Source organism: Tenrec ecaudatus, chromosome 13 (genome assembly GCF_050624435.1).
Source record: "Tenrec ecaudatus isolate mTenEca1 chromosome 13, mTenEca1.hap1, whole genome shotgun sequence".
Taxonomy (NCBI): Eukaryota; Metazoa; Chordata; class Mammalia; order Afrosoricida; family Tenrecidae; genus Tenrec; species Tenrec ecaudatus.
Window position 1 is genome coordinate 19821317 of NC_134542.1, and position 19240 is coordinate 19840556.

Genomic DNA, 19240 nt, shown 5'->3' on the forward strand with positions numbered 1-19240 from the left:
GCAACAAATAAGCAACTGTTTGAATGGCATTATATATTATATGCGCTGCACAACCAACACCAATAATGTTTTGATTAAGGTTTTTGTTTAATTTATAAAAATTATTATTTGAAGGTGAACAAGCGGCCATCTAGCTCAGAAGCAAATAAGCCCACATGGAAGAAGCACACCGGCCAGTGCGATCATGAGGTGCCCAAGGGACCAGGTATAAGGCATCATGCAAAAAAAAAAAAAGATATAAGTATGTGTATGTATGTGTATATATGTGTATATGTATATATGTATGTGTATATATGTATATATATATCATATTAAATGAAGGGGGAAGTGCAGAGTGGAGACCCAAGGCCCAAGTGTCGGCCAATGGAGATCCCCTCATAGAGGGGTTTAGGAGAGGAGATGGGTTAATTAGGGTGTGAGGTAGTATCGATGAAGAACACAGCTTTCCCCCAGATCCTGGATGCTTCCTCCCCCCAACTACCATGATCCAAATTCTACCTTGCAGGGCTGGATAGGACAGAGGCTGTACACTGGTACATATGAGGGTTGGAGGTACAGGGAATCCAGGGTGGATGATACCTTCAGGACCAAGGGTGTGAGGGACGATGCTGGGAGAGTGGAGGGTGAGTGGGTTGGAAAGGGGGAACTGATTACAAGGATCCACATGTGACCTCTTCCCTGGGAGAGGGACAGCAGAGAAGGGGGGAAGGGAGACTCCGGATAGGGCAAGATATGACAAAATAACGAGGTATAAATTACCAAGGGCATATGAGGGAGGGGGGAATGGGGAGGGAGGGGGGTGGAAAAAGAGGACCTGATGCAAGGGGCTTAAGTGGAGAGCAAATGCCTTGAGAATGATTGGGGCAGGGAATGTATGGATGTGCTTTATACAATTGATGTATGTATATGTATGGATTGTGGTAAGAGTTGTTTGAGTCCCTAATAAAATGTAAAAGAAGAAAAGAGAAAAAAATGATTAGGGCAAAGACTGTACAGATGTGCTTTATACAATTGATGTATGTATATGTATGAACTGTGAAAAGAATTGTATGAGCCCCAATAAATTGTTAAAAAAAATAATAATAAAATAAAATCATCATTAAAAAAAAAATTATTATTTGTACCTCTGCTAGCTTTTCCTCCAAAATTTGCGTTCGTGTTGTCTGCACAATATGCAATCATTTTATGTTTTAATTTTTTCCAAAATATTAATAATGGAACTGAAAATTATTTCAGAAGTTTCAGAAGGCACAGAAATGAAATCTAAAATTCTAATTTTTATTCCAGTTTCTGAATCAAAAAATCTAATAATGGTTGGAGATAACTTTATATCCTTATGATTAGATGTGTCAGAATATATGGATATAAAATTAATTTTTTTCTAGATTTTTGTTTAATTCTGACTATGCATATGGGGAAAGCACATTACACACAATTGCCTCGGATTTTGTTCAAGCACAGGCAAATTTTTTGTTGATTAACTCTTTGACAACTTGTGATGTACAGTCCATAGATCTGAAGGAATGATTGTGATTAATAGCATGAAGAGACATAAGTCCTTCTGTTAACGCTAATTTCTTCTCTTCGTCTCCATAAGTTGTTTTCTGAAAAAAATCCTGTATTTTGGAGGAAGATACAGCAGTATTTAAATATCTTTTATGTTTCTGTGTCTCCAAGAGCTTTGAAATAGCATTCTTCCCGCCATGCGAAATAGAAAATTCACCATTACATTTCCCACATTTTACCATGTAATCGCTTTTGGTTTTTTTAATAAAAGGAAATTCACTTCTTAGATCATCATTGAACTTGCATCCTCTTTTCTTACTCATTATGTTAAAAATCTAAAAATAATTTTAATTATATTATAAATTATTATATACATATTGCTTAAAAACACAGCAACTAGGTACATAATTACATGAACACATTTTATTGTTAGTTTATAAACTAAATTAATTTGATTGTTATAAAGTAACTATATATTTTTAATTATTTTAATTTTAATCCTATATTTCTTTCTAAATAATAACAATACTAGCTTGTTGGTTTTTTTTTCTGAATTTGCCATAACATAAGTTGTAAGTGTCACTTTCAAGGCTGGCGCTAGACTTTTTGCCGCCACTATAAAATATAACTAATACGAATACTGTCTTCTAAATTCAAGAAAATTTATGTATTTATGAAATAAATAAATAAATTACTTACCTAAATGATCTGAATAGCTGATTTGTTGAGATCACTTGTTTAACTAGCACTAGCACGCAGTACGATGTGTATCGTCTGAGTTACAAAATGTTTTCATCGTTGCCAATGCCAAAAGTGCCACTGTTCATTAAGTCCAAACAATGGTGGTTGAATTCTAACAACTGATCAACAATGCGAACATTGATGAGCAGTTCTCAACAATTATGTTATTATTAAAGTTTAACATTATAAAATTAACAAAAATAATATAAAACTCATATCCTGGTGAAATAGCCACATGGCAGCCAAAAACCGTATGTTCCCTTCCCGTTTTCCCGCCGTTCCCTGGCTTGTCATGCATTCTTTCCAAAAATTGGCACTTTTTAGAAACGCCCCAGAACATGGGACAAATTGTTAAAAATTGGAACTGTCCCACCAAAAGCGGGACGTCTGATCACCTTACTGTAGGGGCTTTCTTTTTGGTCTGCAGGCCCAGGAGTAACACTGTGCCCGGGGTTCCTCCACAGCGACAGGGTGTTCTGGACTCTACCTTTACAGAAGCAGATAGCCAGGCCTTGTGACGACACTGCCCTGGGTGGGTTCCAATCTCCAAACTTTAGGTGAATAGCCTACTGCACACTGTTGTGCCCCCAGAGACCTTGTGACATCAGTAGTAAGGTATTAAAATAATTTAAACCCTGACATAAAATGGAGTACCTTCCCCTCCCCGCTCTCCCTGCCTCCCTTCCTCCTTCATTCCTTCGTTTCTTTTTATTTCTTTGGGGAACATCGAGAAAGGAGCTGCCTGGGAAAGTGCCCAACCGGAGCTGCCCATGAGTTACAGTGTAACAACACATCATGTGCGTCCCAGTATTGGTTGGAGCTCTGAGAGTAACAGACGTAGGTGTAACTGGGTCTAATTCTGTCATTTCATTAGCTCACCCGTCTTCATGAATTTGAAATTGGAAACAAGCAAAATGCCCCGTGCCCCCTGGAGCAGAACATGTGTGGTTGCGTGGCTTTCCAGAGACTTCAGGTCACCAAAAACACACCCAAAGTCAAAATCACCCATAACCCACCCGGAACATTTCTATGCAGAAGCAAATGGAAGATTCTCCCTCTAGTGCCCAAACACAGGTCCTCAGGACGCAGCCCAGCTAACTGTCTGGTGACGGCCTGCCGATTTTGTTCTGTTTCTATGAACCTTTTCTTACCTACAGGCGAAAACATCATGCTATACTTTCCTGTGAATGCCTTTAACTATTATCAAGGTTAGGGGCTTTTAAAACAGATAAGCAATAACAGCCATATGAGTTCAAAGGGCATTTCTAAGAATTCCTACATCATGATGTTGTACAGTTAGGGACCCTCAGGACCACCCCAATTCATAAAAACCCCATTGGGCGCCATCCTCACACCTGTCCTTAGGTTTCAGCCCATTGTCGCAACCAGTGTGTCCATCCACCTCCTCGAGGGCCTTCCTGTGTGCTGCCTGCCCCTCAACGCTACCAAACATGATGTCCTTTTGCAGGCCTGATAAGGGACTTCTTGCAAGACGCATGCTGGTGCCCTCGGCAGTGCATGGCGCTTTGAGTACCCTTCCCCATCCTCCGCGAGCGCCTTTGACGATGCTTCCCATTGGATTGCTCATCTTTTCTTCCGTCTTGGTTGGCACTGCTCTGTATTTAGTGAGGTCGGCTTTTGCCCTAGGTAGTACGCACATTTTCTCTTGGTGTTCTGTCTCCTTTAAAAAAGTTGTTCTTGGGGACGGACAATAGACAAGTGGGTGAAGGGAGACATTGGTCAGTGTAAGACATGGAAAAACAATAATAACTTATAAAGTTCAGGAGAGAGGGAGGATGGGGGAGAGAGAGAAAAAATAAAATGAAGAGCTGATACAAGGGCTCAAGTAGAAAGGAAAGTGTTTTGAAAAGGATGATGGCAACAAATGTATACATGTGCTTGACACAGGGGATGAATTGTGTTAAGAGATGTATGAGCCCCCAAGAAAATTATTTTTAAATTGTTCTTGTGTTTTAGGTGGACATTTACACAGAAAATTGGCCTTATATTGAATCATTTGTATACAAATGATTATTGTATACAATTGCTTATAATTGTCTTGCGTCAGCATTCTGAGTCTTTCCCTGTGGCTGGTCTATTTCTATTGCTCTAGCTTCCCACCCCTTGTTCCGTTGCTTCTGTGCTTTGGGGTAAATCTTGAATGTCCGGTCTCATAGGGTGGATTGATTAAGGGGTATATCACCGGTGGGTGATCATTTTTTTTACAAGCCCATCCATCATTTGGTTGAAAAGTGATCTCCAGGGCTGGCCTCAGTGCCAAGTTCAAAGATTGTTTTAGGGTGACAGTCTCAAGGGTTCTTCTAGCTTCTATCAGTCCAGGAGCTCTGGTCTCTTTGAAATTTGAGTTTGTTCTACATTTTTCTCTTTCTATTTGATGTGTTTAAAACTCAAAATCAAAATGCGCTAGGTTTCTGGAAAGGAGCCCCTGGGAGTCTGACTTGGCTGGAGGGCAGTGAGCAAGAGGTTTGCGGAAGGCTCTGGTCTATAGTGAAGCCCTCTATCCATTTTTGAGTTTCCACATAGATTCAGCCTCGATGGAATTCTTTCTGACCATTAACCAGCAACGTGAATAGCTTTCCCCTCAGTCAGAGAGTGTTAGAAAGTGGATTGCTACCACTCCTGTCATGTCACTGGGTCAATCTGTTACACAAGATCGCTTTCACGAGTTCAAAAGCAAGGCTGTTCCTTTGAGGACTAAGAAGCACTTGACCCGAGCCATGGCATTTTCAATCTCCTCATGTGCATGTGAAAGCCAGACATTGACCAAGGAAGACCGCAGAAGAGTGGATGCATTTGAATCACTGGGGAGAATGTAGAAAGTACCACAGACGGCCAAAAGGACCAATAGATCTGTCTCAGAGTGGGAGAAAATGTGCAACTAAGTCAAGGTAATGCAAAGACCAGGCTTTCTGGTTTAAAGACACTGTTGGGCCCCTCCCTCCAAGATTAGGGTCCTAAGACAGACACATTTCAGGCTTAGGACTGAATTCATCCCCCTGGCTCAACTTGCAGTCAAATAGTAGACCTATAAGGTGGACAGGGATCTTGAGTAGCACCATGGGTTAAGTGTTGGGCTGTCAACCCAAAGGTTGGTGGTTCAACTCTGCCAGCCACAGCAGGGGAGAAGGATGAGGCGGTCTGATGCCAAAAATATGGACAGCCTTGGAAACCCTCTGGGACAGGTCGACTCTGTCCTAGAGCAGCAGTTCTCAACCTGTGGGTCGCGACCCCTTTGGCGGTCAAACAGTTCTTTCATGGGGGTCGCCCGATTCATAACAGTATCAAAATGAGTTGGGAAATAGCAAGGAAAATAATGTTGTGGTTGGGGGGTCACCACCACATGAGGCACTGCCTAAAAGGGTCGCGGCATGAGGAAGGTGGAGAACCGCTGTCCTGGAGGGTTCCTGTGAGTCAGAATGGACTAACAGCAGTGGGTTCATTCCCCAGGTGAACAATAGCACCCAAGAGGCGGGCACACCTTAGAACAACCAACCACTCCAGATCATGAGGGCAGCGCTTGGCCAGGGACAAAGGTCAGAAAGCAGCGAGGACAGAAGAGGGCTGGCTGGCAGCGGCAGACCCAGGGAGAAAAAGGGGAGATGCTGTTGACATCGTGGGGACTGCCGTCGCTGTCCCCAACCACAGTGTATGGAAACAGGGTTAGAAAACCAATTTGCTCTGCCAACTTTCACCCAGATCACAAATCAAAAGGGAAGGAAGGAAGGACGGACTTCCTGTGGTTTGAAAGTGTCACCCCACACAATACTCACAAATTCTCTCCGTACTGGAGGGCTGGGGTGCACACTTGGTCTCCAACAGTGGGATCAGGCCTCTTATGGGCTGCAACGTGAGGGTCTAGTGTCACCTAAGAACCGTTTTGCCCCAAATGTTTGAATCTAATTGTTGAATCAGCCTGACAAAACCAAAGCCATATTGCCCGCCCAGCAGAGCTAAAGCCACGTCACCTCAACCTTATCTTACCCTGACACACAGACACACACCAGATGGCCCACCCTTGTCTGCTCCAGCACCGGACATTCCAACCGCAGATTTGCAGCCGCCTGCCCTGTGTGCTCTACACCCCCGCCCTTCCCTTTTTTTTATCTTCCCTTTTTGAACTCCCTTGTTTGCCTCACCCTTTATAGAGAGGCTTGTGTAGCAATAAACTCAGACCTTGACAAGAATCTGCTTGGTCTCGCTCCTCTCTCTCACCCGTTTCTCTTTCAGGCTGGGTCCCCCTCGGAACCCCTCGAATAACTGAGTCCCGCTGGTCGGGGCATCTAATCACGGCTCTCTAATTTTCAGTTTCAGGAAGGGGACCTAGTGGTTACACATTGGGTTGTTAACCACAAGGTGAGCAGTTCCAAACCACCACCCTCTCCAAGGGAGAAAGATGAGGCTTTCTATTCCCTGGCGGCCGAGGGCTGCAAGGGCAGCAGTTGGAAACCATCAGCCACTCCTCTTCGGGAGAAAGATGAGTCTTCTACTCTCATCAAGAAACTCACAGCAGGCTCTGTCTGTTGTGGATCCTACAGAGCAGGAGTTCTCAAACTACGGCCCGCGGGCCACATGCGGCCCACCGAGAACATTTATCCGGCCCGCCGGGTGTTTCTGCCCCGTTTGTTTTTTTACTTCAAAATGAGATCTGTGCAGTGTGCATATGAATTTGTTCATAGTTGTTTTTCTTTAAAAAAAAACAACTATAGTTCGGCCCTCCAACAGGTCTGAGGGACAGTGAACTGGCCCCCAGTTTAAAAGTTATAGAGCGTCCTCATGGGCAGGGAGGCTGCTTTTGGTTGTGGACCGGAGGTGTTCCAACTGTTAAGTGCTATCCCAAGAAAGGAGGAACCGATTATAAGAATCTACACATAACTTCCTCCCTGAGGGATGGACAACAGAAAAGGGTGAACGGAGACGTTGGACAGTGCAAGATATGACAAAATAATAATTTATAAATTATCAAGGCTTCATGAGGGAGAGGGGAGTGGGGAGCGAGGGAAAAAAATGAGGACCTAATGCTTTGGTGGAGAGTAAATGTTTTGAGAATGATGAGGGCAATGAATGTACAAAGGTGCTTTACACAATTGATGTATGTATGGATTGTGATAAGAGTTGTATGAGCTCCTAATAAAATGATTTTTTAAAAGATAACAATCTGATAAATCCAGAATACAAGACCTACTACAAAATGAGTGAGTGGCTGGCCGGACTTTTAAAAATAACCACTGCATGAAGAATTAAAAATAAACAAAATTAGGGGGGCACTCTTCCAAATAAACAAAAGACTTTGGATCCCTGATTGGGGGAAGGGGGGACGAGGCCATTGAAGACATGATGACATTTGGGGAGAACAACTGGAGAAATTTACATTTGGATTGGAAATTAAATAATGTGAGATTTTCCCCACCCCCTCAGGTATGATCATGGTATTATGGTTATACATTAAATGTCTACATTCAAAATCAAATGTTATTTTGCCTGAGAAACACTATATTTGAAATTTTCCTTTATGTTCTTTTAAATCTTTTTTTTTTTCCAGTCTAATAGCTTCTTTCCTTCCTAAGCTTGGAATAACCTCCCCACTGTGCAAAGTGAGTGTGGAGGACGATTCTTAGGAAGTCTCTGTAGAAACCCAGGTCCCTGTCTCCGACAGGGTGTAGCAAGGAGAAAGTCCTCGGCCTGCTTTTCTCAGGCGTGTGCCAAGGTAAGGACTTCAGGTGGACTGACCAAACACTTGGCAAGGAGCCAAATACATGCCATGCTGAAAATGCTTTAAAAAAAAACACTTTTTGAATCAAATACAAATTCCAAATTATATTCAATCCCGGCTATAAATTAAAAATTAGGATTGAGTTGCCGCTTAGATAAGTTTGGTTTTGTCATTAGCTGATTGTGAATTCTGTCGCCCCAGCTATCTAGCTCAGGAGCCCTGGGGACAGTGAGTACCTCCGGCTGCTAAACTCAAGGTCAGCAGTTAGAGGAGGCTTCCAATTCCCAGAGTCTGTCTCAGAAACGGAGACTCTGTCCTACGGAGTCTCTATGATGGGTTCAAGGAGAAAGACCGTGTTTTGAAAATGATGATGTCAACATATGTACAAATGTGCTGGGCCCATGGATGGATTGTGGTAGGAGCTGTTGGAGTCCCAGTAAGATGATTTTTTTAAAGTCTCTATGAATTGGAATTGACTCGATGGCAGTGTTGTTTTATTTTTTTTGGCGCTATCTATCGTCTAGATATCGTTCTTTCTCTCCTCCCTTCCTTTCTTTCTCGTAGTCTTTCTTATTTCTATCATGTATCTAGTTAGCTGACCTATCAACTTTTAAAACTTAACCTTTGAGAAGTAAAATTCACTGACAATATAATGCATCCATCCGCTAAAATATATAAATAAATGTCCACGTTCTTAAGTGAGAGATGCTGGAGTGACAAATGGTTCAAATAAGTACTTTGTTGCAAAAGAGGTCTTAGCGGGTCAGGGTCATTGGCACTGAGACTCTCCTCTGGAAGTGCTAGTTTACACATTTTATTCATTTAAATGGAATCTTTTTTTTAATGCGATATTAGCCCTCACATGTAAATCGTTTGGCACAAAATTATCCTCCCCCCTTTTAAAAATAATTTTATTAGGGGCTCATAAAACTCTTATCACAATCCATACATACATCAATTGTGTAAAGCACATTTATGCATTGCCCTCATCATTCTCAAAACATTTGCTCTCCACCTAAGCCCCTGGCATCAGCTCAGTTTTTCCCCTCCCTCCCCGCTCTCCCCTCCCTCCTGAGTCCTTGGTAATTTATAAATTTTTATTTTGTCATATCTTGCATTCTGGTTTATGTTTAAGGGAAGACAATGCATGTGAAATATCTCAAAAATGTGTGCCTGTCGGTAGGGAGAAGGCCCAGTGGTGGTACAGCCATTGAGCACTTGGCTGCTAATGGAAACGCCAGTAGTTCAAACCCACCAGCCATGTGGCAGGAGCACGAGGCAGCGGTCTGCTCCCGTGGAGGTGACAGCCTAGGCAAGGCCATGGGCAGTTCTCCCCACCTGAGGGTTGCCAGGAGTCAAAGTAAACTCCAGGCTAAGGGTGTGTAAACAGAGGGTTTATCTTTGGTCATTGTCCTCCATTTGAACCTTAGCTTTTAAATCTTTTTAAATTCAGAAACTAGGAGTGCATTGTGGCTCATCACCCTGCCCCTTTTGTTTATTGTCAGGCTTGAAAAGGATTTGGGGACTGAATTGGAAACATCCTCCTCATCAGCATTGCTGCCTCTGGCATATTTGTACCCAGGAAAGGGAGGGAGGAGTAGATCCGGGGTCTTAGTCAGCTTTGGAGATTCAAGGACTTCAATTTTAACAAAACTTTCATTCTTTAAAAAGGAAGGAAAGGTTTACAATAAGTTCAAATGTTCATAAAACATCCCTTTAAAATGGTAGAATTCAGTCACACACACACACTCACACAGGGAGGGATATTCAGTCACACGGAGCAATGAAGTACTTGCTACGCATAATTGCCTGGAACACAGGCTGGGAGAAACCAGACACAAAAGGTCACACATGTCTGATTCCATTTATATGAGCTCCCCAGCAGCAGCAAACCCACCGGGATAGGCTGGCCCAGGGGTCGGCACTTTTGAGACCCAAGAGCCAAAATCCTGTCCCTGAGAACAATTTAAACACTCTTTGAGAGCCAAACTACATTTTTATGAACAAATGGAGTCACCCTTATCTGAACGATGCCCTCTAAAGTTTTTATTAATGAAACCAGTGATTTTCATGGTCAATTTTACTTCAGTGGCAAGAGCAGCGCGTGGCTCTCAAGGGCGGGTTGCCAACTCCTGGGATGGACTGCTGGGTGCCAGGGGGTGGGGAAAGGGGCCTATGGGAAGTGCCAGCCCGGTGGGTAGGGGCTTTCCTTTTGGGGTGGTGAAACGTTTGGAGCTAGGTGGTCGCACATCAAAGGCCATCGCACTGCCCACTTTCAGCTACACAGATCCTCACGGCCCAGTGCGAGGCGCTCTCCCCAGTGCCAGCTCACGTAACCGACACCCTCAGGAAGAGAGCCGGAGCCCCGGAGGCCCCCTGGATACACACTGGGCTGTCAACTGCAAGGGCAGCAGTTTGAAACCAGCAGCCCCTCCTTGAGAGCAAGAGGGGGCTCTCTATTCCCATTAGGTGACAGCCTTGGAAACCCACAGGGGCAGTTCTGCCCTGTACGGTTGCTGTGAGTTAGCATCAACTCGCTAGTAATTGAGTTTAGCTTGGTTTTGACCATCAGCCCAGAAAATCCTTTTGGGTCTTTGGGCTCATCTCAATCTCGAGATTAGTTTGCCCAGCTTCTTGAGTTTCAAATTACAGTCTTTTCCGGCATTCTCAGGTTTCACCCATGTGGTTGCACCACTCAGCAGTTCGCCACTGCCGGTAACCGTCTACTGTAGGAGCACGCAGCTGAGAGGCATGCGTGTTTGCGGTTATAAAGTGGCAATCCACATTTGTGCTGAGTGCGTGACTTCATGGTTTTGGAGGGGTGCCACCCTGAGGGAGTTTCTGAATACATGGTAACTTTATAAGAACTGATAAGTACCGCAGGGTCTGTGGTTTACACCCAGCAACCACCCACACACGAGTTGAGGTTCTCTGCTCCTCGGAAGCCTTGTCCAGAGTCCCCAGGAGTCCTCCCGATGGCAGTGGGTTCGCTTGAGTAGTGTTTCATAGTGGTAACATCATTGCAGACTCACACCAGTCAAGTAGGAGACGCCTCTGGTCCTCGCCAACATTTCCCCTAGAGGCTCTCGTGCAGCGGTTCTCGGCCTTCCTAATGCCCTTCCTCACGTTGTGGTGACCCGCCCAGCCATCACATTCTTTTCATTGCTATTTCATCACTGTCATTTTGCCACTGTTATGAATTGGGTGACCCCTGTGAAAGGGTCGTTGAACCCCCACCCAGGGGTCTCGACCCATAGGTTGAGAACCACCGCTCTAATGTGTTGTTTTATTGACTATGCAAAGGCATGCAACTACATGCCTTACAACAAACTATGGGCAACACAGAGAATGGGAATTCCAGAACATTTCACTGTGTTCATGCAGAAACTGCACATGGATCAAGAGGCAGCTACATGGGAATGATGTGTGCTTTAAAATCAGGACAGGTGTCAAGGTTGTAGCCTCTCACCATTTTTACTGTTTGTGTGCTGAGCATATTGGGCTACATGAAGAACGTGGTGTCAGACTTATTAACAACCTGTGGTGTGCAGATGACACAACCTTGCTTGCTGAGAGACTTGAAAAACTTGCTGATGGAGATCAGACTGCAGTCTTCAGTATGGATTACAACTCAGAGAGAAACCCAAATCTTCACATCGCCATGAGAAACAGAAAAGATTAAAGTCCTCTGGTTTCAAACGATTGCTTAGGGAAGAGCAGACAAAGGTAGGCTAGCATACTATTTTGCTAAGAGCAATTCTTGAACAAGCCCTGGTGGCGGAGCGGTTACTGGTTGAGCTGTGATCCTAAAGGTCAGCAGTTCAAAGCCACCTGCTACTCCGCAGGGGAGAGCCAGGGCTTTCTACTCCTGCAACTTGTGAAGTTTCAGAAACAGGGTCAGGCCTGCCCTGTCTTAGTGGATCAACAACTCCATGGTAGCTAAGTACGTAGTTATTGAAAATGTGATAAAGGCCAGTGACAAATGGGAAGGTTATCTACACCCAGGCACTGTGGGCTAAGTGTTGAGCTGCTAACCACAAGTTATGCAGTTCAAATCCACCCACCACTCCATGGATGAAGCTTTCTGCTTCCACCAAGATTTACAGCCTCACTGTCAGTCAGTGGAGGGCAATGAGTATCAACCCCCTTCAATGGTCCTTACCAGTGTCAGGGTGCCCGGGGCAAAACATTAGTGTCCTGTGACTAGGGGAGTGAGGAAGAGGGAAGGACAGTCAGTCTCAGCCTAAACTCTATCCTGGACCAGAGAAGGTACCCAAAGCACAGCTGTCAGAGGTTGGGGCCTGGATCTGCTTCTGGCCCCAGTTCAAGTTCAAGGCCTCCACTTTGTGTACCTGTTCTTCCTTTCCAGGTCCCTGCCATCCAATGTCCTCTTCCTCTGTTTTGTGAAACAAAGCACCTCTTGGGTAAAGACGGAATGTTTTCCCAGCAGTCTGGCTGTGTAGTTCTTAACCAAAGCACTGCACTTCCAAGAAAGAAAAGGTGTCAGGGGTATGAAATGGAATGGCAGCGTTCCTATGCATGTGTTGGGGGTGAGGGGCTACCTGGGCACTGACTTCTGTTGCTTCTAGAATGATCCTAGTAGCTCCATTTCCCTTGTGGGAAAGGATTAAGGGTTTTAAAGTCCTTACCTGCCTCTCCCCACACAAGGCAGGCTGAGAACTAGGAGTTGGCTGCCAAGGAGGGGCCTGTGAGCACCTCCAACAGGCCTCCATACTTTCTCGCAGCCACAGGAAGCTGCTAAGCATGTGGCCACGTTTCCCTTAGGAGGGCCATGGGCCAGCCACCACCGCACACCCAGGCAGCAGAGAAAGGGATGCCCATAGAGGAAGTGCCTTTTCTGGCCTACGGTCTCTTATCCTGGTTTTGTTTACAATTCTGACACACTGGCATCCTAATGGCTTTATACAAAACCCAAGCTTCTAAAAGGGTGATGTGTCCAAGGTCATGTGAATATTAAGCAGCAGCAGCAAACTGAGATTTGGCCTCAAGGTGGGCAGAGGAGGTCCAGGTTCTTTCTCAACCTAATGCCCTTGGTTCAGTAGCATCCATCCTCAGGTACTAGGTCCTGAGAGGACTTGAAGTGAGTGGGGCAGTTAGCACTACTACCACCACGCCAGCTTGGGACGCTCCACGTTCTGTCTTAGGTGTGTTCTGTTCACCACACGGGGGCTGGGTAAATTACCAAACTAGGAAGAGAACTGACACATTCTAACATTTATTCTACTATACTTCCAAACTTAAAAAAAAATACATTACTTCTCTTAAATTCCTTATTGAGCTGGATACTTTACACAGTGTGGGTTTTCAAAGCTCTGTATATAGGCTGAATGTTCAATAAGCAAGATTTCATTTTTGCACCTGGGTGGATGGAACTGTGAGGCAGCGCCCCACACACACCTTTCTCCCACCCAGCAAACCCCACCCCACACCCATCAGACCGCCCCCACCCCAAAAGGGATGACACTGGGAAAGAGTCTATGTAGAATCATGTTTTATACTAAGAACACATCTAATTTCACAAGCCCCCCCACGGCACAAGCAACCCCTAGCAAGCGGCAATGCGGGTCCCCTCTTGAGTCACAGGGCGGAAATGGGCTGTGCAGGGCCTCTCAGAAGGCAGGCCAAAGAATGGAGGGAGGTGATTACCGAGGAGGGACACCCCCCACCAGCTCAGCCGGCCACCACACACCTCCCTCTGATACCCGCTGCGGGGCTGCTGAGCATGCTCAGAAAGGCTGCTGACCAATCCTGTCACAAGGCTGGCTCTGCCCCTGCCCAGAATACTGCACCCAGGAAAGGCACAAGGGAGACCAACTCCCTCAGTAAAGACTGCTCAGGCCTGGCCACGATGTTCTGAGTAGCCGGGCAGCTTTCTTCACAACTGTCAACACAGCCCTCGGGTGGGTGCATCACCGCTGACTCTGTGTCCTCAAATCCAGACAGGCCTCTCAGCCTTCTTCCCAAGGCTCTGCTGGATAAGCTCCAGAAGCCTCAGAGCAAGGCAGCCTTCCTCTTTCCAAGCCTCAGAAGCCAGCAGGGCATCCAGAGCCCGGGAGACCAAGCAGCTGAGCCTCCTCCAGATGTGCAAAGGAGGACGTTCCGTGTCAGAGACACAGGCCACTGACTTGCTGTATGCCGTGTTGCTCAGCAGCACCAGCAGCAGCAATGGGGCGGCGGGAGCTCAGCACGGGAGTCAACAGTGACCACTGCACCGGTGCTTCTGAGATCCCCCCTTCCAACTTCATCTCCTGATGTACAATTCAGCCAACACTTGGTGCCTGCGCACTAGGGACTGAGCCGAGAGGAAGGAGGGAGCTTCAACGCAGGGCACAAGAATTTAGTCAGAGGCCTGAGTGGAAGAACATTCTACAGCAGTCACTACAGAAACCCACCAGCCAAGCCCCTGGACTCGGCTTGCCCTGGCAATCTGGTCTAGACCCCAGGAATCGAGGCGGTCGGAGCATGCGCGCTCCTCTGCGTGGTGGGGAGGTTGCCGCACCTCCTTCTACCCAGCCCCCCCCCTCTGGAGTCCTGATCCTTTTCTCTACAGACAGAGATCTACAGCATCTGGGACGCTCGGGCCCTGGGGGGCAGCCATGAAAAACATAAGGTCCCTCCACAGAACCCCTCATCTCAAAATGAATTTAAGGGGGGTCAGCTGAGGTGCTGACATCCACGAGAGAAGCGCAGCAGGCGGAACAGGCAGTGGTGCGCAGCCACATGAAGAAGGAGCAATGGATGCGTGGAAGCCCTGACTAGGACAGGCATCCGGAGGACAGGAAGTGGCCTCCTCTGGGGAAGTCCGAGTTTCAGAAAGTGAGTCCTAAGGATGGAAGGGGGTGAGGGCACGCAAGGGCGAACCTGAGAAGATAAGCGCCTGGAGAGGAACCTGCTTGATTATCCAACAAGAGGCTTTGGTCTAAGTCTGTTCAGTTCGTTGTCGACTCGTGAGCTACAACTCAACCCCTTCACCAAGGCCTGAAATAAACCACACAGCTCTCTGAAGGTAGAAAGCAAAGCCTGTTTTATAAGGCTGTGTGGTCACCGTGGGTTTCTCTGTTGAGATATGAGGCGCCAGGCAAGTGGTAGAAGGTGGACCTTCTGTACCTTCTCTCCTCCCCCCGCAACCCCTCCGACCCTACAGATACAGCCATCTCTGCTAATCAACCATTTCAAAAACTACTCTCTGGGGGGGGCAAGGTGGTGGGATGGGGGTTCAGAACGGCAGGCCAGCAGGGTCCTCCCTGTGAGGTAGCTAACACTGGTGCTCCTGGGGACAGACTAGAGAGTGGAGGCCTGTCAGGGGCTCACAGCAGCAAAGATGGAGTCACTGGTTGACTGGGAAATGGGGGGCACAGAAAGTCTGGAAGTCTGCCCGGAGCACTTGATCAGAGGTAACATCTGGGTGGAGAGGCTGGCCTCTTTGCTGGTGTCTTCACTGTCCTTGGAGAAACTAGGCTTCCTGGGGAAAGGAGAAAGGCTAGCTGGCGTCTTCTTGGGCCTGGGGCTGGCTCCATCTTCAGAGTGTAGCAGGCTTCCCTCAGAGGAGCTGTGTTTCCTAAAGGGAACAAGCAGGGAGAGAAATGGCCCAGACACTGTGTAGCTGTGAGCCTAACTCGTGGTCCAGCCCCGGGAGAGCCTGGAGCAGACTCAGAGCACTGTGATGCTGCCGGCTCTCATTCTATGGATGCAGCCACTGCCATAGCGGCATTTTATTCCCCTGAAGGATGGAGAGCTTAAATGCAAGGTGAGCTATGTGTACAGAGGAAAGGGTCTCCTCACCCCAGCTAGTGGGTGTGACTGAAAGTGGTCCCGTCAGCAGACGGATCTGGACCTGTGGCTCAGCTTCATTGGCCCTCCAGCGAGTCACCGGGCAGAGGGAGGACCCAGCGGCTGCGAAGACTGGTGGTGCGCTCACTAACCCCCATCCCAGTGCTGAGCTTGCAGTCATGATCTGGGCAGACACGAAGAGAACGCCCCAAACTCACCCCTGGTTGTCAATCTCTGATTTGCAGAAGGCATTAGGGATCGTGTCACCCTTTGGGGTCATCAGAAGTCCTGGCGGGAGAGACCACTACAAGCAAAGAAAGGAGTCAAGCAGAGGTCAGGTCTGAATGCCTGGGACTCCCTTTTCCAGCTCTGCCTCTGAGTGATCTGCCTGAGTGGCACTCTCCCCCACACCCTACCCCCAGCCTCCAGGCACGAGCCCTCTGGGGAAGGCCTGGCTTCTCTCCTGGGGCAGACAACAAGTTGAGGCCTGCAGGTTCTTATTCATCTTCAACATACCAGAGAATCTGGGAGAGGAGTTTTCCCAGAACAGACAAGGGGCCCGAGACACCAAGGGGGGCCTAGGGGAGAAGCTGGGGGCCTGTCCCCCCACAGCTCCCGGAGCACAGCAGAGGCCCGGGCAGAGCTGGCATCACTCACCACGGGAGCAGAATCCAGGAGGACGCCTGTGTGGAGCCCTTTGTAGCACCAGTTCCGAAGGAGATCTACACCTGGGACAAGAGCACAGGCGTCGGGCTTAAGAGGGCAAACGAACTGGCCCATTCTTCTCGCTGGAGAGGCCCAATTCTGGGTCTACTGGGATCTACCCCTGTTCTAAACATGGTCTCTCAAGCCAGGGAAGGCACATCACCTTTGAGCTTGTTGCTATGGTACTTCTGCTCCCACTGGGTGGTGAGAATGTTGAAGTATCGTGGCTGCTCGAAAAAGCGGAGATAGCGAGTGGAGATCCGCGAAGGGAAAACCCGTTCAAATTGGCCACGGCGAGAATACTCATCCTCCATCTCCACCAGCACCTTCACGTCGTCCGGAGTCAGGATGTCCAGCACGGAGGCATAAAAGTCCTGTGGCCCCAGGGCAGGGAGGAAACGGTCTGCGTGAGCTCAGGCCCCCTCACGGCCCCCTGGCAAGCTGCCCCTGTGCCTCTGCCTGCTGGGCTGAGCCGGAGAAAGAAGCAGCTTGGGTGGGTGTAGGGGGCAGAAGGCTACTGGGACAGAGGCTGGCTGATTTATTGGAGGGGCAAGATCAGGCACTGGCGCCTCAGGTCTGACACCAGCTTGGGTTCTGCCCTTCTTTCCTCTGGGCTGACCCCTCGAGGACAAAGCACAAAGGAGAGAGGGTTATAGCCCGGCACCAAAGGCAGGGCCAGGAAGGCAGTTTGTAAGGGCAGTGCTTCCTGGAAAAGTGACTCAGGCCATCAGACCTCAGCACTCACAGGACGACAGAGCTGGCTGAGAACTCCTGGAGAGGAGACCACTGGTGCCCTCACTGTGTGCAGGGAACAAAGTTCCTGCTGGCTCTGTGGGGGAAGGCTGGCCAGACTCCTACCTGATCAGGAATCTTCTGGGTCAGATAATAGGCTTTCTTCATCTTCTGTGCAGTGAGGTGCTCGGGAGCCATTCGGGATTTGTCCCGCGGGGTGCTGGGAAGGCTAGGGATCGGGCATGGGGAGCAAAGGGTAAAGTTAGCATCATTACTGCCCAGAGGAGAAGTCCAGTCCAGTAAGGCTCCCCTTGGAAGAGACGAAAAGAAAGTACAGAGCTGTTCGTTTTCAGGGTCAATCAGACCAGAACGCCCTCCACTCATGTCATCCAGAATCAAAGCCCAAGCTCCAGGAAGAACGACATCCTCTCTCAGTCACGTGTCAATGACCCAAAAGAGGAACCTGGACTAAAGGGAAGTGTCCTGCCCCCCAGTCTTCAGCATCCTGTTGAATCCTACTGGCTGTATGGCCTGGGGCAGGTTACGTAACCTCTGGGTCCCTCATTTGTACTGCCCACATCTGAGACAGAAAGATGCCTGAGAAGCAGCTCTGGTCTCCAGGAATCCCGTCAAAAGACACCCACAGTGCAGGGCTGAGCAGAAGACGCCAGGGAATAAGTGAGACAAGTGAGCTTGTGACCAGGCAAATCAGGAACTGCAGGCCACTTGGTAGCGTAATGACACTGGAGGGGTGATCTTCCATTTCCTTGTCTGTAAAACTGCCAACCCTAATGTCAACCTCGTAGGGTTGCTTTGAGGATAACCTAAGTCTTTCCTTACACACAGAAGACATAAATGCTGCCGTAGTGAGGCTTTGAGAGATGTGTGAGATGATGCCGGGCAGCTCTGGTGGAGGGGCATTTCAGAAAGAGGGGATTCATGGGCAGGGGAGAATCCCAAGTGGCAGAAACTGAACGACTGGACTTTTAAGGATGCTTCCAACCTTGAGGCTCATTGAGTGATCAGGTGCATTAGGACAGGGGACCGAATGAGGAAAGGAAGGACAGGGGGCTGGGACCTCAGTATGCAGGTAAGGAGTTGCGAGGTGATGGGGGCGTTGCTCATGCAGCCAGCCACAGGGATGCCAGGGAGCTGACCTGGTGCTGGAGCTGCTGGGGCTGCTGGGACTGCACAGAATGTCCTCCATGCTGGGAAGCACAAAGCCCGCCAGGTTCAGCAGGTCCCGGATCATCTGGCCCTTGATGCTGACGTCCAGGGGAGAGTTCGAGTGGAGGCTTTGGGGAAAGGAGGCAGAGTGGTCAGAGTCCCATTTGCCCTGACCACCCACGTCCTTTCCAGAGTTCTGTATGTCAGCGAAGCCTTGTCAGCAAATCCAGATGGTCTCCCCCAACTGGATCACAGGTCTTTGTTTTTGCCTTCCCCTTGCCCTATTGAAGACTCTGAATCGTGTTCTCTCAAAAACAAGTAATGCTAGGAAAAGAATAATAATTTATCATATTATCAAGGGGTCATGAAGGTGAGGGGAAAGGAAAAAAGAGGAGCTGATACTAAAGGCTCAATAGAAAGTAAATGTTTAGAGGTTCAATCCCGGGTTTCAGCATCAAAAAAAAAAAAAGTAAATGTTTAGAAAACGATGATGGCAAACTACGTACAAATATGCTTGATACAATGGATGTATGGATTGTTATGAAAGCTGTAAGAGCCCCCAATAAAAAAAATCACTTCATTAAAAAAACTGTTAAATACACCTATTTCGTAAAATCAGTGTTAATAATAAAGTCAATAAATAACAGTAATAAACCCATTACATGTTAACATTAATAGTATATTTTTATGAGAAAGCTACCAGAACTTATTTTCAGAAATAGAACAGTGGTAAAAGCAGCATTCTACAGTGAGCGGCTCCCAGCAGCTATCCTGCACAATGCAAGTCCCACTTCGGGTGGAAAGACTCAAACCCCCAAATTCATGAGCCCTGTGGTTGGGGGCTTCTTGCTCCAAAGACAGTGCATA

The 19240-nt window shown here is 47.6% G+C and overlaps 1 protein-coding gene across 1 annotated transcript in view; it reads right to left on the reverse strand.

The window, feature by feature from the left end:
• Window positions 1-13459: 13459 nt before the first annotated feature.
• TTLL4 (tubulin tyrosine ligase like 4) overlaps window positions 13460-19240 on the reverse strand; it is a 36332-nt gene continuing 30551 nt past the window's right edge. The window contains exons 14-19 of the mRNA XM_075529308.1: window positions 18364-18501; window positions 17333-17435; window positions 16638-16848; window positions 16427-16497; window positions 15988-16073; window positions 13460-15557 (exon numbers count right to left, since the gene is read on the reverse strand). Coding sequence (XP_075385423.1) covers window positions 15299-15557; window positions 15988-16073; window positions 16427-16497; window positions 16638-16848; window positions 17333-17435; window positions 18364-18501 — 868 coding nt within the window. The 3' untranslated portion in view covers window positions 13460-15298. The remainder of the gene's footprint in view (window positions 15558-15987; window positions 16074-16426; window positions 16498-16637; window positions 16849-17332; window positions 17436-18363; window positions 18502-19240) is intronic.